The sequence below is a fragment of the Leptonotus elevatus genome, chromosome 12 (genome assembly GCF_054856555.1).
Source record: "Leptonotus elevatus isolate MCC_2025b chromosome 12, RoL_Lele_1.0, whole genome shotgun sequence".
Classification (NCBI taxonomy): domain Eukaryota; kingdom Metazoa; phylum Chordata; class Actinopteri; order Syngnathiformes; family Syngnathidae; genus Leptonotus; species Leptonotus elevatus.
The window spans coordinates 1,788,489-1,807,600 of record NC_141250.1 but is presented as its reverse complement, the minus strand read 5'-3'; the positions used below and the strand labels follow the sequence as shown (position 1 = coordinate 1,807,600).

The following is a 19,112-nucleotide window of genomic DNA, read 5'->3' as shown; positions in this document are numbered from 1 at the left end:
TGGCGCTGCCGCGGCCTGGGGGGCCCTGAGGTGTTGCGCTTGCTCTGTCCTGGCAGAGGTCGATGGCTCCCCTCTTTGGTGGAGATTTTCATGCATCCCAGATCCACCACACCAGCATCTATCGAAACTCAGACACAATCTGTTTCCTCCTCAGGTCATTGAATCGGTGGAGGCTGGTGTCTGTGGATCTCACTCTGCTTCGTTTGTCCTTCCTTCCTTTCCTCAGTCTCTCCTTTGGTCTCTTGAGGTCTCCCTGATTTTTTTTGATTTGTTGGAATTTATATGTTTCTGGAGTTGGTGAGGAATTCTGGTTGGTGGCCCGGTGGGTGGTGTCTGGCCGGTGCTGGATTTCACTTTTGTTTGTTTTCTTTGGTCCCCTCGGGTCTTCTGACGGCGGTGTTCGGTTTAGGTGAACGGTATGGGATTTTTTTCTAATAGGTTTTTGGTGAGCTAACGAATACACACACACTCGCACGCACGCACGCACGCACATACACATACACATACACATACTCACCCACATACCAAAAAAGAAAAAAAAAAAAGAGCAATGATGATGACATTACCGAATGAACAATACTGAGCTCTTTTTAGGAAAAAAAAAAGAAGAAGAAAAAAAATAAAAAATAAAAAGCTTGACTGAAGCAAAACTTAAATGTTCAAGTACTGATGCCAAAAACCTAAAACCAATGTAATCTAGATTTGGCCAAGGATGCAGATGAGCTGAATGGTTGGATGCCCCAGTTATAATCCCATTTGTTGCTCGATACAGTATACAGGATTGTAGGCTCTGGCTGGAGTGTGACAGAGGCTCATGAATTAGCTGTGTGAGCATTGGTAACAGCACAACTGATGTTTGAGTGAAAAAAGATGTCAACATGTTGTGGTTGTATCTCCACAAAGCAATGTTTCACTAAGTTTCTGGATTTCTTTGTTGGCAGGGCTGACATTTATTTAGGCCATTTGCTGGGATATATTGGCCAACAAAACTATCATGATTTATACGCTTAATGAAAGTTTGGTTTATTCTGTTATATAGTCCCTCTCATACTGCCGACAGGAGGCAAAACTGATAACTTTCTCCATATGACAGTACATCGGCAAAGAGGGTGAATTTACACTGAGCGTTTGCATTATTCTTTGTATTTGAGACTCAGTGTGTCAGGTTAGATTTTTGTGTGTGTGTGTGTGTGTATAACTGTCAACAGGATGTTCAACTTTTTGTCTACATACGTTTTAGAACTCTTTGTTTTAGCAACTATTTTACGTTGATTTTAAACTAGGGATGGGCAAGTACCGATACCAGGCCACATTTCATGGTATCGGTACTCGCGACAAATATCGATACTGGTATCGCCTCCCTCTCTCGTGGCCATTTTTTTTTGGTTTCCGATAGACGGGGTGCAACGAAAGTTTTGTTCCATTGTACATTATTTGCAAGTTAAAAGTATGATAAAGAAACAAATTCCAACACTTCAGGGTACGCTCCAACCGCCTGTTTTAGCTAAAAATATTACCCAGCTTTCTCCGACAACAACAAAAAAACTCTCAAAAATATATGTTACTTTCATATACTGATAAAACGTCTTTACCCATCTCGAAATGGGAAACAGACTTGTCTATAGCTCCGGAATCTGACTTTTGGATTCAAGTTTGTGAAAACGTTTTTAAAATGACAAAACACACAAATTTACAACTTATCCAATATAAAATTATTCACAGAACATACATTACTCAATATATGATGAAGAAAATGGGACTCTCAGACTCCGACATTTGTCTCCAGTGTTTACAAAACACTATAGACACTTTTTCATGCTTTATGGTTATGTACTCCGGTTATGTGTTTCTGGACTAAAGTCTTAGAAAAACTTTCCGCTGTCTTGGACTGTAGGATACCGTTCTCTCCAAACTTGTGTTTGCTAGGTGACTTAACAACAACTGACTTACCACATAAACAATTTCAATCTATACTTGTAGCCCTTACTATCGCAAAAAAAACAATTCTTGTTAAACAAACTCTGAATATCGACCAATGGTCTAACCTCCTCATAAATCACATTTTAATGGAAAAAATATCTGCCTCAAATAAAAACCAAATGTCAAAATTTAAAGTAACATGGTCTACGTATATAGAATTTTTTAACCTAAACCTGGTTACTTAATTCTGCCTGTTAGCGAGAGCCACAGCAGCGTGATAACTTGCATTGATGTTTCTGTATTTTGCAATTTGTAACTAATGGTTGTGTTTTTATAGTCAGGAACCCGGCTGCTGCCAGCGGGATCGAGCGGATTCGCCTCTGATGGGCACCAGGGGTTGATATTCGGATTCACGGCATGCCAGTGGGTTAATTCTGTGGGTGCTGTCCCCCCTGGCTGGGCGTGGGCGGGTCTGCCCCTCTGTTGGCTGCTGGGTGGCGGCTGCGTCTTGGCCGTTCCCTGGGTCTCTTGGGGGGTGCTGCGTTGCGGGGCTTTCCCTGGTGTCTGGGGCGGTCCGTCTCTCTGGGCCCGGCGACGCGGTTCGGGGCCTTTTATAGACATATAGGGCACATAACACACTTTGGGGGGTGGGGTAGGGTGGAAACACCGTCTTCACCCTACAACTCCCCTCCAATTTTAATGCACCACACAACTGGGGGGGGGGGCTTGTGGGGGTGCCATCTGTTGGGGACCGCGGTATAGAGCAGTGCTGCGGTCCCCTGTCCGTGCCCCCCCCCACCCCCCCCTATCTATTTTTTTTTAATGCACAACATACACTCAGTAACATGCTTGGGAGGCGGGTGGATCGGAGCGTGGGAATATCATTTCCCTCGGCTCCGGTTCACCTGCTCCTAATTTGAATGCACCCCACACACACACACACACACTTGTATATACACTGGGTGGGGTCACATTCACGGTTTAGGGGTAGAGTTCGCCAGTCGGCGAGCTGGCGGACTCAGTAACAGGGGTTAACTTTCACAAAGAACGCTGGGGTGACGACCGGGGCCTTTCCCCGCTGGGCCTGGGGTTCGGGGGTGTCGGCCGTCCTCCGGTGCCCCCATCTCCCCTTCTGCCCCCGGTGTTCCGTCCCTCCACGCGGCGGGGGGTGGGTTGGGCGCGGCTGCCCTCTCCGCTCCGCTGTCCGGCCCCTCTTCGGCGCCGGTGCCTGGGTGGCTCCCCTCTTTGGTGGAGATTTTCATGCATGCCAGATCCACCACACCAGCATCTATCGAAACTCAGACACAATCTGCTTCCTCCTCAGGTCATTGAATCGGTGGAGGCTGGTGTCTGTGGATCTCACTCGGCTTCGTCTGTCCTTCCTTCCTTTCCTCAGTCTCTCCTTCGGTCTCTTGAGGTCTCCCTGATTTTTTTATTTTTATTTTGGATTTGTTGGAATTTAGATGTTTCTTGGGTTGGGGAAGAATTCTGGTGGGTGGCCCGGTGGGTGGTGTCTGGTCGGTGCTGGATTTCACCTTCCTTGGTTTTCTTTGGTCCCCTCGGGTCTCCTGACGGCGGTGTTCGGTTTAGGTGAACGGTATGGGATTTTTTTCTAATAGGTTTTTGGTGAGCTAACAAATACACGCACGCACGCACGCACGCACATACACATACTCACCCACATACAAAAAAATATATATATATATATAAAAATAAATAAAAAAATAAAGTAAAATAAAGAGCAATGATGATGACATTTCCGAATGAACAATACTGAGCTCTTTATAGAAAGAAAAAAAAATGAAAGTTTTGTTCCATCTTGTTTGTTTCCTGTGTGTCTCCTTGTGACGTAACACTTGTTCATTTCATTACTTCCAGGAAAGCCATTTCGGTGTTACTGAGAATAAGTAAGTACTCTTGATGTGAGTAATAGCACCTATATCTGTTGTTCGATGTGTGTTATGTTTGTAGTTCACATAACTTCGCCGTGTTTAATTGGCTCTTTTACGTTTTCCGTGCCCTTAATTGCCTCGTTAACGTCATCGAGCTGCGGTGCCAAAAATGGAACTGTGCCATTTACCGCCCTCGCAGACGCTAATTATAGCTCTTATACATACTACATTATATTTGTAACGAACGAAGACCGTGAAACATGAAACGGAAATACAGAGCAGCCTTCCAAATTAAAAGCATGGATTTCAAAACAAGATATATTTAAACATCACACACTAAACAGCTAGAGGGATTCTTAACAAATTACTTGAAGCTCTATTGTATTGAATTGCATTCTTAAAAATAAGTTACAACCACATATTTTTATTGGGACTTTTTTTTCTTGGTCACTGTATTATTTGTTTCATCTTGTTTATCGATTTAAAAAAAATCATTTTATTGTGTGCTCTATGCAAAATGACTTTTATGAGCAAATAAATAAATAAAAATATAATTGGCATTCATTTCATTAAATTTTAAGGACATTTGCTGTTGGGATATATAGTGTATGTCTTTCTTTAAAAAAAAATATATATATATCTGTTATTGTTTTGTTGGAAATTTTATGTATCATAAGTACTAATGGTATCGGCACTTGGTATCGGTATCTGTGAGTACTGAAGATTTGAGTATCGGTATAAAAAGTGGTATCGAACATCCCTATTTTAAACCTTAAATCTTGGAAGGCTCAGCTGTCATATGCTGACCAGAGATGAAGCAATGGGGACTTTTCTAATCATTCGTACATCCTCTCAATATTTATTTGCAATTTGTTGTTGTTGCCATTTTTAGTGCAGTCCCAAATGGTTAAGGAAAGGAAGTGGGTCTGTCAACAAGTCAGTGTTGATGCGAACGTACTAATCACTTGTAATGCCCTAATAAGAGTTCTCATTTGGATTGTTAAAACAAACATTTGCTGCACTTGCTTTCATTTCCAAACATGACAATTTTGCTATTTGTTCCATTATTGTGTTTTTTATTTTTTAAGACAAAAAAAGGTTGCGCTTTACCTTCACTAGTTTCGGCAATGACTGCCGCCTTCCTCAGAAGCTGTCAAACTGAAAGTTGTGACGTGTCTTATCAGTTGATGTTCCTGGGTGTAGCCGGCGTGGCGGAGCTGTCATGTGATGGTCCATGCTGACTACGCCCTCTGTCGCTCAATGATCTCTAGACAATTATTATTATTCATTTTGATTTAATTTAGAAGCGCATACCCCCAGGCGAGATGAATACAGTAATTTCAATTTAATGGGTTACACACCGGTAAATGATCAACTTATTTTAAAACTGAGATAGTATTTGTGCATATTTTAATTAATAAAATATGCAAAAGTGTCTTCTCAGTGGTGTCACTAGGCTTTTTTTTATAATAATATAATAATTTGGTGTGTAAACAAACTAACAAACTAGCAATGCCCGGAGTAGTCGCGGGTTCAAACACGTGAGCAGCATCCCCACTGGTTGAGATTTTAGCCATACTAATTAGTGGGCGATGCTGCTTTTCAATTGTGCAGCTAGTTTAGTGATCACGTTACGCTAGTCCCCTATCCTCCTGTTAATGCCCGCCTAAGACAGCGCCGACGAATTGTTTGGCGCGGTAGTAGATTGTGGATAACATGCAACTGGATACAATGGCAGAGAAGGGGCATAGGTGTGTACATGTCATCATTCCACAAGACATTAATTAATCCATGCTTCTTATGCAGTCCTCACAGTCTCAGAAAACATATTGACCTTTTGCACGTGACGTCACAGCTCATGGGAACGCCTCCTCGGGGACACTGGACGGCAAAAGAGCCACTTGCTTGTATTGTAACCATTGAATCTCATACAGCGTAAAGCCCTTTATCTCAACAATTATCTTTTAAAATGGTCATATCTTCCTTTGCGGCCGGTTGTACAGACAGACAAAGGATTAAACCAAATGTTGCTTTTTATCGCATACCTACTAATAAAGACGTTGATTGATAGCAGCAATCAACAGAAAGGACTGACAGCCCACAAAGTATTCACGGATTTGTAGCGATAATTTTTTGCAAGGTTAAAAGATAAATGTTGTAATTAGTGGATAAATGTTCATACATTTTACTAGTAAACGTACACTCTAACAAAGATTGTAACAGTGTCGAATTGCGTGTTGTAAATCACATTAACGAGCCAGATAGTTAGCATCCACTCCAACGGCACGAACACACAGCTTAGTTCTAAAATGCCCCTTTTTCAAAACTATTAATTGCATTTGACTGTTTAATAATGGGGGATTTCGTCTTTGTGCTTGGAGTTTTTCACTCTGGATCCGGTCATATTCATGAAATGACCGCATAGCTTGCCACTACAATAGTCATTTATTCCATACTAACGTATCCATCATCACAGCATTTCAATATAGAACGGACTGTATAAAAATAAGTCAGTTAGCATGATAAACAAGTTTTACCTTTGCATTACGAGGTATATAGTCCCCCGGTGTGATCTCGTCTCAGAGACCCAGCCAGCGACAAGCTTTTTTTTTACTGATTTTGCAAGGCCCACAGAATATTCTGTTTTATTGCTATAAAAAGATGGAACCTACCAAAAGAAAGATTAGAGTCTCTTCTTTCATCAGGAAAAAATATATTTCTAGCATTTTCCATTTTACAGCAATGATTATTTGAATAAAGTTTCATCATTATTCACAAACCTGTTGAAAACACTGAGGAAAAGAGCTTGTTGCAACATGGCCCTGGTTGATCTCATACTCTGCTGCCACCTGCAACTACCATTGCTTTAAGCCACCTCTTCATGTCAGAAGCTGTATCAAAGCCTTCTGTATGCTCTAGCATGAATAAAAAAAACATTTAAATAAAACGTATAAATAAGTTTTTGGGAGTGAGGAACAAAGTATTGAAAAACGTATGTATACGTTTTTTGGGGTTTGAATGCGTCAAGGACAGACATTGAGGTCTGTTCCGACGTGAACACAACAATCGTCATCTACAACATGTTTTTGCCATCAACAGAATACAACTTTGTGTGTGTGTGTGCGTGTGTGTGTGCGCGCGTAGGAAATATGAGAAGGCAGATTTAAAGGAACAATATAATTGGATTATGTTACACAGAAATATTATTTGTGTGCAGGTTATTTTCTCAACAAAACCAAATAAGTGAGGGTGTGGTCTTTTTAAAAAAGTTTTACCATCCACAAAAATGTAGTGCAACTGTTCAGCGGGACTGGTCAGTCTTCTGCTCTGATACTAGATACACAGTAGCATACGTTACATATATAAAAATCAATCAAATTAGAAAAAGATGTTCTTAATGTGTCTACAAAAACAACTAGAGGGCATGTCCATAGGAAAAACTTGTTTTTATTGAAAAAGTTTGCATTTTGTAACAGACTGGTGGAATGTGTGTCATATATCCTCACTTTGATTTTTTTTCCTTTTTTTTTTTAAATCAGATTTTGAACATTAAAACCAGTTTTCACAACTTATCCAACTCATTCTTGACAAGGAATGAGAAAAGGGGTACAGCCACCCATTAACCATGACAGGACAACAGAAAAACAAGATTGAAAGAAAGAAAAAACAATTCAAATATAATACTGTGTTACTGACAAACTGGACTGAAATAAAATAAAAATGCAAAAGAAAAAAAACCTAATCAATAAATATTTATGGTACACACTTATGGCACAAATATGCAGCAGTCAGTTTGGCAAATTTTTGCTAATTTTTCCCCCAAACCAAATTACTATGGAAACAGTGCAAAAGGGAAGGGAGTGGGAGGACAATTTCCATTGAGCGCTAGCTAAAATACATTGCAAAAAATTCAAATTTTATACAAAACCTTTTACTTTAAGAGTTTATAAAAATGTTTTCTTGTGTTCTCATCAATATTTACATAAGCTATTTACCAAAAAGTAGTATGTTCTGTTTTACCGAAGTGTATTCCATTTTTTCTGAACCTTTTTTTATTTATTTTAATTTCCTAAAAAGGTGAATAAGGCTATTGTAACAACCCAGGATCCATATACAATACAAACATTAACGTATTTACAGTTTCTTACCTACAGAAGAGTGGTGCAAAATTTCTGAGTCAAGTGACCAAGGGCTGAGCATACGAGCAAGGCATTTCACATAAACATGACGTGCTTTTCCTCTCTGACTTGCTAAGACTCTCACGGCCTCTCTATGACATTTCATCACATTCAAACCAAATCTGGTCAATCTTTGGAGAGTGTTATTCAAGTGACCGCTAAGAAAAGGACGCCAGATTCAAAGAAACTAATAAGATTGTCATATTCTGCTGCAAGTACACAGCAACTAAACAGCTTGTTTGTTATATGTGTCTTTTTGTTCCCACCTTTCTCAAATACCTGTTGCGCTGTCATACATTTCTAATTGTTTTTTCACAGCTAAACTTTTGCACAACGGTAAAACTATGGGGTTCCATGAGTGGCAAAAATATGTCGTTGCGCCTATGTCTTATGTCTATAGGCGTGTGACGTAACATGTCTTTGTCTATCGAACGTTGAACTGTCCTTGTGTCCATGCTAGGTGTTTATGTACGTACCTGTGATAGGCGTATATGCTAGTGCATATGCTAATGCATATGCTAGGTGTATATGCTATATGCATACGCTACGTGTATATGCTAGGTGCAGAGGAGTCAAGGACGGCATGCTACACCAGCTCCAATCGTTAAAGTACGTTACGCCCCATTAACGTGCTTTAACGTAACGTACTTTGACGATTGGAGCTGGTGTAGCATGCCGTCCTCGGCCAACGGAGCTCTCCAAGCCGATCTGGAAGCTTGAGTACCAGGATGGGCGCCGCACCTGGTGCCACCGTGGTACCAAAGCATAACCACATTGTCAAAATGGCACATCCAGAGGACACAAGGTAAACAAGTAGCAACGACATTGTCCAACATATACAGCTAGCATAGGCACGTAACATATACAACTAGCATACACATCGATCATGAACACCTAGCATAGACATGTAGCATATACACTTAACATATGCACAGCATATACGCCTATCATAGGCACATACATATACACTTAGCATTGACACAAGGACAGTTCAACGTTCGATAAGACACAGACATATTTCACGTCAGGCCCAAAGACATAAGACATAGGCGCAAAGACATATGTTTGGCACTAATGGAACCCCATATAAAACAAAAATTGTTGAAAAAATATGCAGGGAATAAAACTAACAGCAGGCTTGTTTGACACACTTTGTTGCTGTACAGTATGTCATTTGTAACTCTTTCAGTGGTTAAGAACACTTCCCATAAGTGTTTATCTCTCTCTCTATATATATATTTATCAGACTTGATTAAAAAAATAAATAACAATTGCATATTTGCTGATTTTGTGGCCTCTTAGAGGCACAAACCTCATTATACTAGGCTTGGCTTTCCGGTGAAATTTGATGTGATTCATGAGGAAAATGGGGCGCAATACACTCAGAAAACAAACACGATTGTAAGCTGAAGATTTGTAAAATCACTGAAATATAAACTTGAACAATCACACACATAGACACATGCAAAAACGACATGAAGGATGTGTGCGAAGAAATTAGGGGCACTGGGTGTTCATGACATACTGTACAGTTTATGCTACAGTGAGCGAGTTAGAGACACAGCTACTCTGCTCTATAAGAGCCACGGGTCCCAATTCCCTCACCTGGCCCTGCTTCCCCTGGAGATCTTGTGAAATTGCAGGAATTGAAGCATATCAAATAATAAAATATCTAAGTTGCATAATGTGCACATATATATTATCATCTCTTGCCATGCCAACACCTGTCTGTGCTCTGTATCTATCATAAATAAAATCTCATATTTATATTGTTCATTTGAGTTTTTAATGATGCACTGGACTTCTTATAACATAATTTTAAAACCCCAAGACTTAAAAATTAAGATGAAAATGAAGAAACAGTGACAATGGATGCGTATGTCCCTGCTTTAGAAAAAAAAGGGAGCACTGGCCATACTGATTTGGGTTTGAGATGCTCTGTCCTCAGAAGTTTAGGGTAAACGGTACAGTACCTAAAGCTGTTTCACACAGCTATGCTAACCTCTGTTGTATCATGACCTTTCTTCATCCGATGTAAAAAATACAATAAAAAATAAATAAAAAAACGACACTAAGGCAAATTGGATTTCTTATTGCCCTAAACAATTTCCCATTTAAAGCTCAGGTTTTGAGGAGCTGAGGTTAGTCGTTACTATTAACGCTGTGAGAATACAGTTTTTATCCAATCTTTCATTATCATGGTCTATCTCTAGACTACTGGATTAGGGCCAGTGAAGAGAAAAAAAAGGGTTGGCAGGTTTCTCACTTTATTCTCTTCTCTTTAAAGTGACAATTCTAACTTCAATCTCAGAATTCTGACTCTAAAGTGAGAGTTCTCACTTTAATCTCAGAATTCTGACTTTAATACCAGAATTCTGACTTTAATCTAGAGTTTAAAGTTAAAGTCAAAATTTTCACTTTAGTACATTTAGTACTAACCCTAACCCTTAAAGTCAGACTTCTCACTTTTAAATCATAATTCTGAGATTAAAGTCAGATGAGGTTAAAGTCAGAATTCTGTGATTAGTCAGAATTCTGAGATTAAAGTCAGAATTCTGAGATTAAAGTCAGAATTCTGAGATTAAAGTCAGAATTCTGAGAAGTCAGAATCCTGCCAACCTTTTTTTTTCTCTTCACTGGCCCTAATCCTCTTCCGTACTAGACTGCTATGAAGAATGCAGGTACCAAAACAGGGTTCAAAGTGCTGCTTTTTGTTTATAAAGCACTTCCACTCTCCAGGCATGTCTTTGCACAGACACACACATCCTCACAACCATCCTCTCTCTATCTTGAACACACTTGCTACTCTCACTTGTGTTTGAATGTTACATAGAAAATTATGTGCTCAAGGATGAAATCAACCCCTATGTGCACACATCTACCCCAGGATATGAAAGCTATATGTGATTGAATGTTTTGACACCGGATGGGATACATATTGGATACAACCTTCAAGTAGCATGAAAGTAGGATTTGGTGAAAACATATCGAAGAATGAGGACAATTGGTGGAATCCGCAACAAAAAGCGAAACAGTTGGCATTGATGGATGTGCGTAGTAGTGGGTGGGCGTATTTGTGTCTGACAGTGTGGGTGATATTTGCTAGTCAGTCAAAAAAGTCCCAGAGAGGATGGGTGCAAAAACCAATCCCCTTTTCCTTGTTCGCCAAATAGTCATTGAAGCCAGTGAACATCAAGGGAGGGCAGCCACTTTGTGAGTTCATGTTCAAGCCGACATCCTCTCTGTCACCTTTCCTCCGGGCTCAAATCTTTTGCCTCTTCCCAGCTCATTTGATATTTTCCCAAAATGGGGTTAAACAAGCCTCTTTTCGTCCATAATGCCGTCTGTCCTTCCTATCACATCTAAAGAAAAGTAACACTTGCATCTCTCGAACCTCTCTGACCTTGCATATCAAGCTCCCTAACATGCGAGCCACAAACCAGAAAAGGGGAAAAGATTGGGCAAAGATCTCTAAATTCTTCCTCCTCTCCTCGAAGCCACAGAAAGTAGCAGCAGCAGCAGCAGCAATTCCTCAAGCCTCTGCCAATCCTCCTGAACATACCAGAGGAAGTCGCTTTAATCTAATGTTGACAACAAAAGTATTTCTGACAGTTTCAGAGGAGAGAAAAAGGGTGAAGGAGTTTGTTTGTAGGCATGGAGGCTGTGCCAGCTGAAACCATGAACCTTCCCCCTCTACCCTGGGAGTGATCCAGTACGTCTCATGTTTTTAAAGGTCCCTCTTCAGACTTTGTAATAGATGTTGGCAGGGCTCTGCGGTGGCATCTCTTGGACTATGTAGACCGGGTGGCCGTAATCGCCACTGACCTTCTCGTAGTGGGGGCAAAAGACGCTGTCAGCAGTCCTGAGCGGGATGATGATGTCGCTGGGCTCAGAGCCATTATTGTTCCCGCCACTGCCACTTCGCTTAGGCGTGGCCAGAGTGCTCAGAGACAACGTAGCTGCATGCTGCGGCGAGTGCTTGCGGTGACGCCGCCGGTACTTGAGCAGCAGCAGCACCAGCATGATGATGATGATGATAAAGATGACGCTGCCTGAGGCGATGCTGACAAAGATGGCCACCCCGGAACCGATGATATTGGACGACTTCCCGCCTGTGTTGTTGGTGTCGCTTTCTCTGGATGCTGCGCCTGACAGACAGGGAAAGAGAAGCATGAGGTAAATATGGTAGTTTTGTGTCTGTCAGGTTCAGTCAACCTAGAACCTTTAATAAACAATAGACAAGGAAGGAAGACAAGAGATTTAAATTCTTTATGCTCGCGAGGAGAACGGACAGAGATGTGCTCAGTTACAATCTCTTACGGCTCTGAAGCACATTGAGCCCAGCCCTCTCCCTAGTTACACACCTGATAAGGGCACAGTTCCTATTTTCCAGCTGCAGGAGCATGAGCCATGCTTTGCAATACTATAAGAGTAAATATGGGATAACTTATGTACATTTATACTAACATTGTCCATCATATGTGTTACAGCTATTCTGAAAAGCTTTGTGTTTTAATTAGTGATGTCAAAGTTAAAGCGTTAACTAATTAATTAATCACAAAGAATTATCCCATTAACTCATTCACTCGCAGCTATTTTCACTGAAGCAATCTCCTTCGCTCACGACTTTTTTTTACTGGATTTTGACTGATTTTGCAAGGCCCACAGAATATTCTGTTCTATTGCTATAAAAACATGAAACCTACCAAAAGAAAGATTAGAGTCTCTTCTTTCACCAGGAAAAAAAAAGTATATTTCTATGTCTTTCCGTTTTGCAGCAATTAGCATTAGAATAAAGCTAACTTAAATAATTTTTCACAAACCTGTTTAAAACACTGGGGAAAGGAGCTTTTTTGCAACATGGCCCTGGATGATCTATTATACTCTGCTGCCACCTGCTGGCCATTTTTTGTAATAACTACCATTGCTTTAAGCGACCTATTAAGGTCAGAGGCTGCTTCAAAGTCTTCTGTATGCTCTAGCATATATATATATATTATTATTATTATTATTATTATTATTATTATTCATTAAAAACGTTTTTGGGACCATGGCAATATTTAAAATAGAAAGTTATATACATTTTTGGGAGCAAATTAGTTAATTTTGACCGCAAATGATCCTTTAGCTGACAGCGGATGGTTACATTAAAGGTGGCACAGGTTGTGTTTGAGCAATAAATAATAAAAGCATTTAATAAATGTTTGCGAATGACATTCAGAATATTTGTTCATGTCAATCTATATGTAGTATTTTTCTCCCATTTAAATGATGTAAATAATTAACTCATTAGAAAAAGAGGAGGATGAGCATGTGCTGTAGATAAAAAACATTTGAAGACGTCCTCATAACATTAAATGTAGAAAAAAAATTAACACATAATAGGTGCTCTTCAAATTTGGCGGGCAAAAAATATTGCCAAAACAGCCTTTTTAATTAATAATCGGGATTAATCAAAATTCTAAAATGTGATTAATGTGATTAAAAAATTTAATCATTTGACAGCTCTAGTTTTAATGTTGTGGAATGCAAATGTACCATGGCAAAAATGAAAACTGTTCAAACTGAGCTGAAATTAAAGAACATCAACAATAGAAGGCTTTTCTATAAGGGTCAGATTTAATTGGCCGCCATTCGCCTGTGAAGACGTTAGAAACTAGGACAAGCTTGATACCTACAGTGGAACCTCAATTTACGAACATCTCTTGGAGCTCCGCACAAAATTGTCATAGAAAAATTACCTCTATTTACGTACTGTTTTCGGAATATAAACAGTTTTTGCATGGATGAGCAGACGGATCTATGTTATGCTTCTTGCTGAGTAACTTCACACTAAGTAACTATCATTGGCAATGTGCTTAACACATTGCTGTACAGTAAACTGAAAACTAGAGGGCGGGAATCCGTTGTATTAGGAGGCATCTGCATCTCTGATTATCCAATCACAAATCACTGACGTGGTAGCCGACTGTACGTGTGTGACTGCCACCTCTGGCCTAAAGTGGAGCTACAACCTCTATGGATAAGCTTACCTTGATTTATGAATGTTTTAGGTTACAAATGGTTTACGGAACCAATTAAATCCGTAATTTGAAGTTCCACTGTATTTTGATAGCATCTAAGTAGTATATAATAGTATATAGTTGTGGTCAATGAGGAAAATGGTACTTAGATGCTAGGACCATAATTTTAAGAGGGTAGAAAATAGGGTTGTGCCAAAAAAATCGAATTTACTATGATTCAGAATCAATTTTAAAAGTCCCCAAATCGATTTTATTTAAATAATTTTCTACTGTCTTGCCCTTGTTTGTGTGTGCTTTTATTAAGAGCCCTGTTCATGCTGTACACGATTTGGCAACCGAGGGGCAGTGTGGTTCCGCACGTTCTGACACACTGTTAAGTTGTAGCCACATTAGAGAGTAGAAGGAAAAAGTCACGATCAAGTTATGCCAAATAAAACAAAAGTTTTTTTCAGTGTAGGAAGAGCATATGCCGGTGAGTAATGTTAAGATGCTTCTCTGTAAACATTCTTGAAGCGTTCTGTATGAATAGCTGTTCTTTTGAGTGATAAAAGTGCTGCGAGTAGCATGCTAATTAGCGTTAGCGAGTCAATAGCACTTTCCATTGTGCATTAGCCTTGAGCTAGCTATGTTCGGGAAACAAGCTAAACAAGTCCACTCTGTACGGTCAATGAGAATGGAACAGGGTGAAACAGATACCAGCATTGGACTCTTTTTTTAAGGAGTGTTTGCTGTCTGATAAGCTATACTAATACTAATAATAATGCATCAGATTTTTATAGCGCTTTTCATTCTTGAAACTCAAAAAGGCTTCATAATGGATACATTATTCATGCACTCACACATTCACACTGTGGTGGCGGTAAGCTACTTAAGTAGCCACAGCTGCCCTAGGGGGCAAGGCTGACGGAATCGTGGCTGCCAGTGTGCGCCTACGGCCCCTCCGACCACCACCAAACATTCGCACCTTCCATACACCAGTGTGATTAGCACTGGAGGCAATGTGTGTGAAGTGCCTTGCCCAAGGACACAACGACACATAACTGAGCAGGGATCGAACAGCCGAACTTCTGGTTGATGAACGACACCCTGAGCCACCACCACTGTAAAAAGCGATAACATTTATAGCTAGCTACATAGACTAGCAGTTGTGGTCCATGCACTGTTTTTGTAGAAAAAACCCACTTTCCTTACAATTCAAAACTTAACTCTTTTACTGCCAAACGTTATTCAAAAAACAACACCCACAGTGCCAGCCATTTCGAGCATTTTCATTAATCTTTCAACGCAAACAGAATATTGTGTGCTATGATTACATTAACATGGTGGCTACCATATGAAAGATTGGATTCAATTTTTTCAGTAGAAAAAAAGTATGATTCTACCTTATTGCGTTTTTTAGTAATCACCATTTGAAAATAGGTAATTTAAGTGACAGCAAGTGAAAATGGAAAAAATAAGGAGAAAAACAAGCTTTTGTGAAAAGATACATTTGTCAATCAAATCATTTTGAATCAAAAATCTTTTGATCGCAGACCCAAAAAAATCTTAATTGAATCTCTTCATGAAATAGTCAAAGATTCCCTCCCCTAATAGAAAAGGGGGAACAAAAAAAAAGATAAATGTCCTCCTTTATGAGCCTGTAAATGTTGAAAATGGTTTACATCCAGTACCGAAGACTTGGTGTGCTCAGGTGCTGCCTGGTGTCTATGCTATCTGCTGATCTCTTGAGGCCTAAAAGTGATCTGTCTACGGTAGTACTGAGGTAAGATTTGATACAAGATGGCAGGCAGCCCAAAAGCAAGGACCCTTCTGCTGTTGTACAAGGAGATTATACTGCCTCATACACTCCGCTCTAATTCCCATATGCTCCTGGTAGCAGCTGACATGAAGGGGGATTTTTTTTTTTATGATAGCACAGGATATTATATAATGTAGTTAAAGCAAAGCCTTCTTATAGGATTTTTAAATGAAGTTCAAAAGAAATGTGTCATGCATGCATGTGGATACGTTAGTTTTGCTTTTATTCAAAAATTAGTGTTACAAGAATGTAGCGAGGTTAAAAAGATGGCACAGTTCATTTTCCTGAAAATGTCACTTAAATGATGGATTGTATGGAGTGGACCAGCATAATGATGACTTTAAAGTCCTTGAGAGTGACGAGGCCAGAGATGCCGATCATGTTAATGGCTAACATTCAATTACAGACTGGTTAATTGCCGTCCTTTTCTTTCCAGCACTTCCTTTGTAATCCCAAATTATTTAAATAAATTCTCCACTCACTCAAGTTAGCATTTTCACATGATTTAAATTGACAGCTCACCTGGCTTCTCTAGCACTTCATTAGTTTTGTGGTTGTCCTTGCTGTCTGGGTGCTTAGGAGAGTAGGGTACCCTGGTGGGTTTGTCTTTGGATGAAATAGGATCAGCAGGATCTGAGAAAACACAATCAATATATGTTTTTGACTTTTAAGGACAGATCTTAAATTAATCTCATGAGTATTTCCATCGCAGACAAAATGTTTATATAGTATATCAAAATAATGAGGGATGAAAACCACCACTTTTCTTTCTTTTTTTTAAGAATACCACCCTTTCCTACCTTGCGTAGCCTGCCACCCTGTGTTTGTTTGGTTTCATCTGTGTCTTTTTCCAAGTTGCTATAGTCTGTCATCGGTTTACTTATTATTAAATACCAGGCTATTAGCGTGAGAAACCGAATGCTGTGAATAGTAATAAACCACGAGTAATTGACGCTCACCACTCCCACAAAAAGTTATAATTGTGCATATTGTATGAAGTATTTTAAACCTTAATAAATATATCACAAACTATATTTCCAAAACCATCAAATATAATTCAAACTCATTTTAAAACATTAGCCATGATGAAGACTCTCTGTAAGTTACACTATGAACGTTCAAAATAATCAAATTAAGTACACAATACTCAAAGTTTAACAAAAAGTACTACAATTTAACTTTGTGAAATTGGTATAAATTTGTATGCTTTTATGAGTAATTTGTACTAATATTTTTTTGATTAAATTGAACAATACTAGTTTTTGGGTATGCATAACTTAAAAACATAAATTAGCTGTAACTGTTACTTCGTGATAACATCTTGTTTCTATTGTTTCAAAAAAGGTACAAAAAATATTTATATAGCACATACTAAAACTTAATGTCAAAGTGCTTTACCAAATAAGTAATCCATCCTTTTAAAAAATCCAATATTTATTATATTATTATTATTAGGGGTGTCAGGCAATTAAAATGTTTAATCATAATTAATCGCATGACTTTAATAGTTAACTTACGATTAATCACACATTTTATATTTGTTGTAAATGTACAATAAAATTTACAATATTTTTTTCGTTTTCATACTCTTAACATAAAACTGGGAAAAAATGTTAATCTAATAGAAATATGGCTGCATCTTTTAGTCACTGATACAGTTATTTATTTCAGAAAATTTGGTTAAAATTTAAAATGTACTGTATTGATTTGTGTTGAGGTCATTTTTCTGCCACTAGATGGCATAATTGCATTTGTAAGACGTTGCTGACAGCTCACACAGTCTCCACAAATATATGCATTATTATAAAATGTATTACTGCTAAATTTTGACATGGACGTGTCTGCTGCGTTGCGACTGGAATTCCCACAGTACAGGCTTTCCAAGTAAGGGGCGGTCATTAATCGCGCATTTAAAAAAAATTGTATCGTTAAAGGAGCTTTAAATTAACTCAAAATTAACATACTAATTTTGACACCCCTAATTATTATTATAATTATTATTATTATTATTATTATTAATGGAGATTTCAATCACCCTAGTGAGGATAAGTGGTTTGGGAAATGGACAGATAAATGGAAATTTCAATCATGCTCTGTTTGTATCTATCAGCTTCAAACAACTTGAGCATTTTTTTGTTTTGTTTTATGTTTTGTGTCTATATTTTTTTATATTTTATTTTACTTTTACTTTAGCCTTATTTTTGCTCTGTCTGCAGCCAAATGATATTGTAAATCATAATCTGTTCTTAGTTTACTTATCTGGTTAAATTAAGTTTAAATAAATTAATAATAATTTATCTTAGATTATGAAAATAGCACCCACAATGACCCCACCCCACCCCCAATTCAAAATTAATCTGATGCATCAAGGGGTTAATGGTTAGGGTTAGCAAGCGTTACCAGAAATCAACTTTCCCTACCTTCACAAACACCCACAAACGTTCGCCACCTCAGTGATAGACGGGCTTCAGGATTTTTTGGGGGACTGTTCTTCATTTTATTTCAAATTTATGGCCGAGAAGTGTTTTTATACTAATATTTATGATCTTGCTGCTGCTTGAGCATAAATAATGAGGCTAGGGTATGTTTGCATCAGGTTACAAAGTGTTGTAGGAATGGAACTCCATAAGTCGAGCATCACTAATACTTTATTTTAAAACCTTGACTTCAAGCTATTTTCAACAACAAAGCTGAAGAAAGTGAAAAGTCATTTAGGAAACTGATTCATGAATAATTAAGAATGGGATTTGATTTTAAAATTGTGCTAACCTGTGGTGCTTTTGGTAACAATTTGTGTGCATCTATACAACGATTACAATTACATGTGTTCTTAAGTGCAGAGGTTTTCAATGCATGCTCAATCGTTTAAATGTGCTTTCTCTTCATGATATCCCTTCCTGTATGCTCTACTGTCTCGTGTGGCCTAATCGAGACATTAAATTTTTTTAATCTTGCACAAATGTTCATATTGAATGAGCACTGTGTCTGCCCATTCCTTACTGTACTCTAATTGACAGGTACTCACTTTGTCCCACTTTCATGATCATCTTCATGGACTTGGTCTTACATACTCCGCCCTCCTGGTTGTCGATGCCCTCCATCGTGCCATTTGAAGTAGCTACGGTGCAAGAGAGATGGGAAGAAGGTTAGAATGATTACTGCAGTTATCTGGTTGGGAAAAATTGGTCCAAGTGTTCTTAGTAGTCTGTATTTGCTGTACATGCCTCAAGCCTATCTTGGGGAAAACAGCCAGTTGAGAAACTCTGCTGACACCTGCTGGCCATTTTTTCTAATAACTACC

At 38.8% G+C, this 19,112-nt stretch overlaps 1 protein-coding gene across 2 annotated transcripts in view; it reads right to left on the bottom strand.

The window, feature by feature from the left end:
* Positions 1–7,239: 7,239 nt before the first annotated feature.
* The window catches only part of efnb2a (ephrin-B2a), a 37,110-nt gene continuing 25,237 nt past the window's right edge, over positions 7,240–19,112 (bottom strand). The window contains exons 3-6 of one of the 2 annotated variants that reach the window (XR_015096694.1): positions 18,837–18,929; positions 16,334–16,444; positions 9,050–12,138; positions 7,240–8,371 (exon numbers count right to left, since the gene is read on the bottom strand). Coding sequence is in view for 1 of the 2 variants with exons in the window: in XM_086091363.1 (XP_085947489.1) it covers positions 11,732–12,138; positions 16,334–16,444; positions 18,837–18,929 (611 nt within the window). In the remaining variant the exon portion in view is untranslated. Of the gene's footprint in view, positions 12,139–16,333; positions 16,445–18,836; positions 18,930–19,112 lie in introns of both variants that reach the window. The other variant, XM_086091363.1, reaches the window with a different exon arrangement.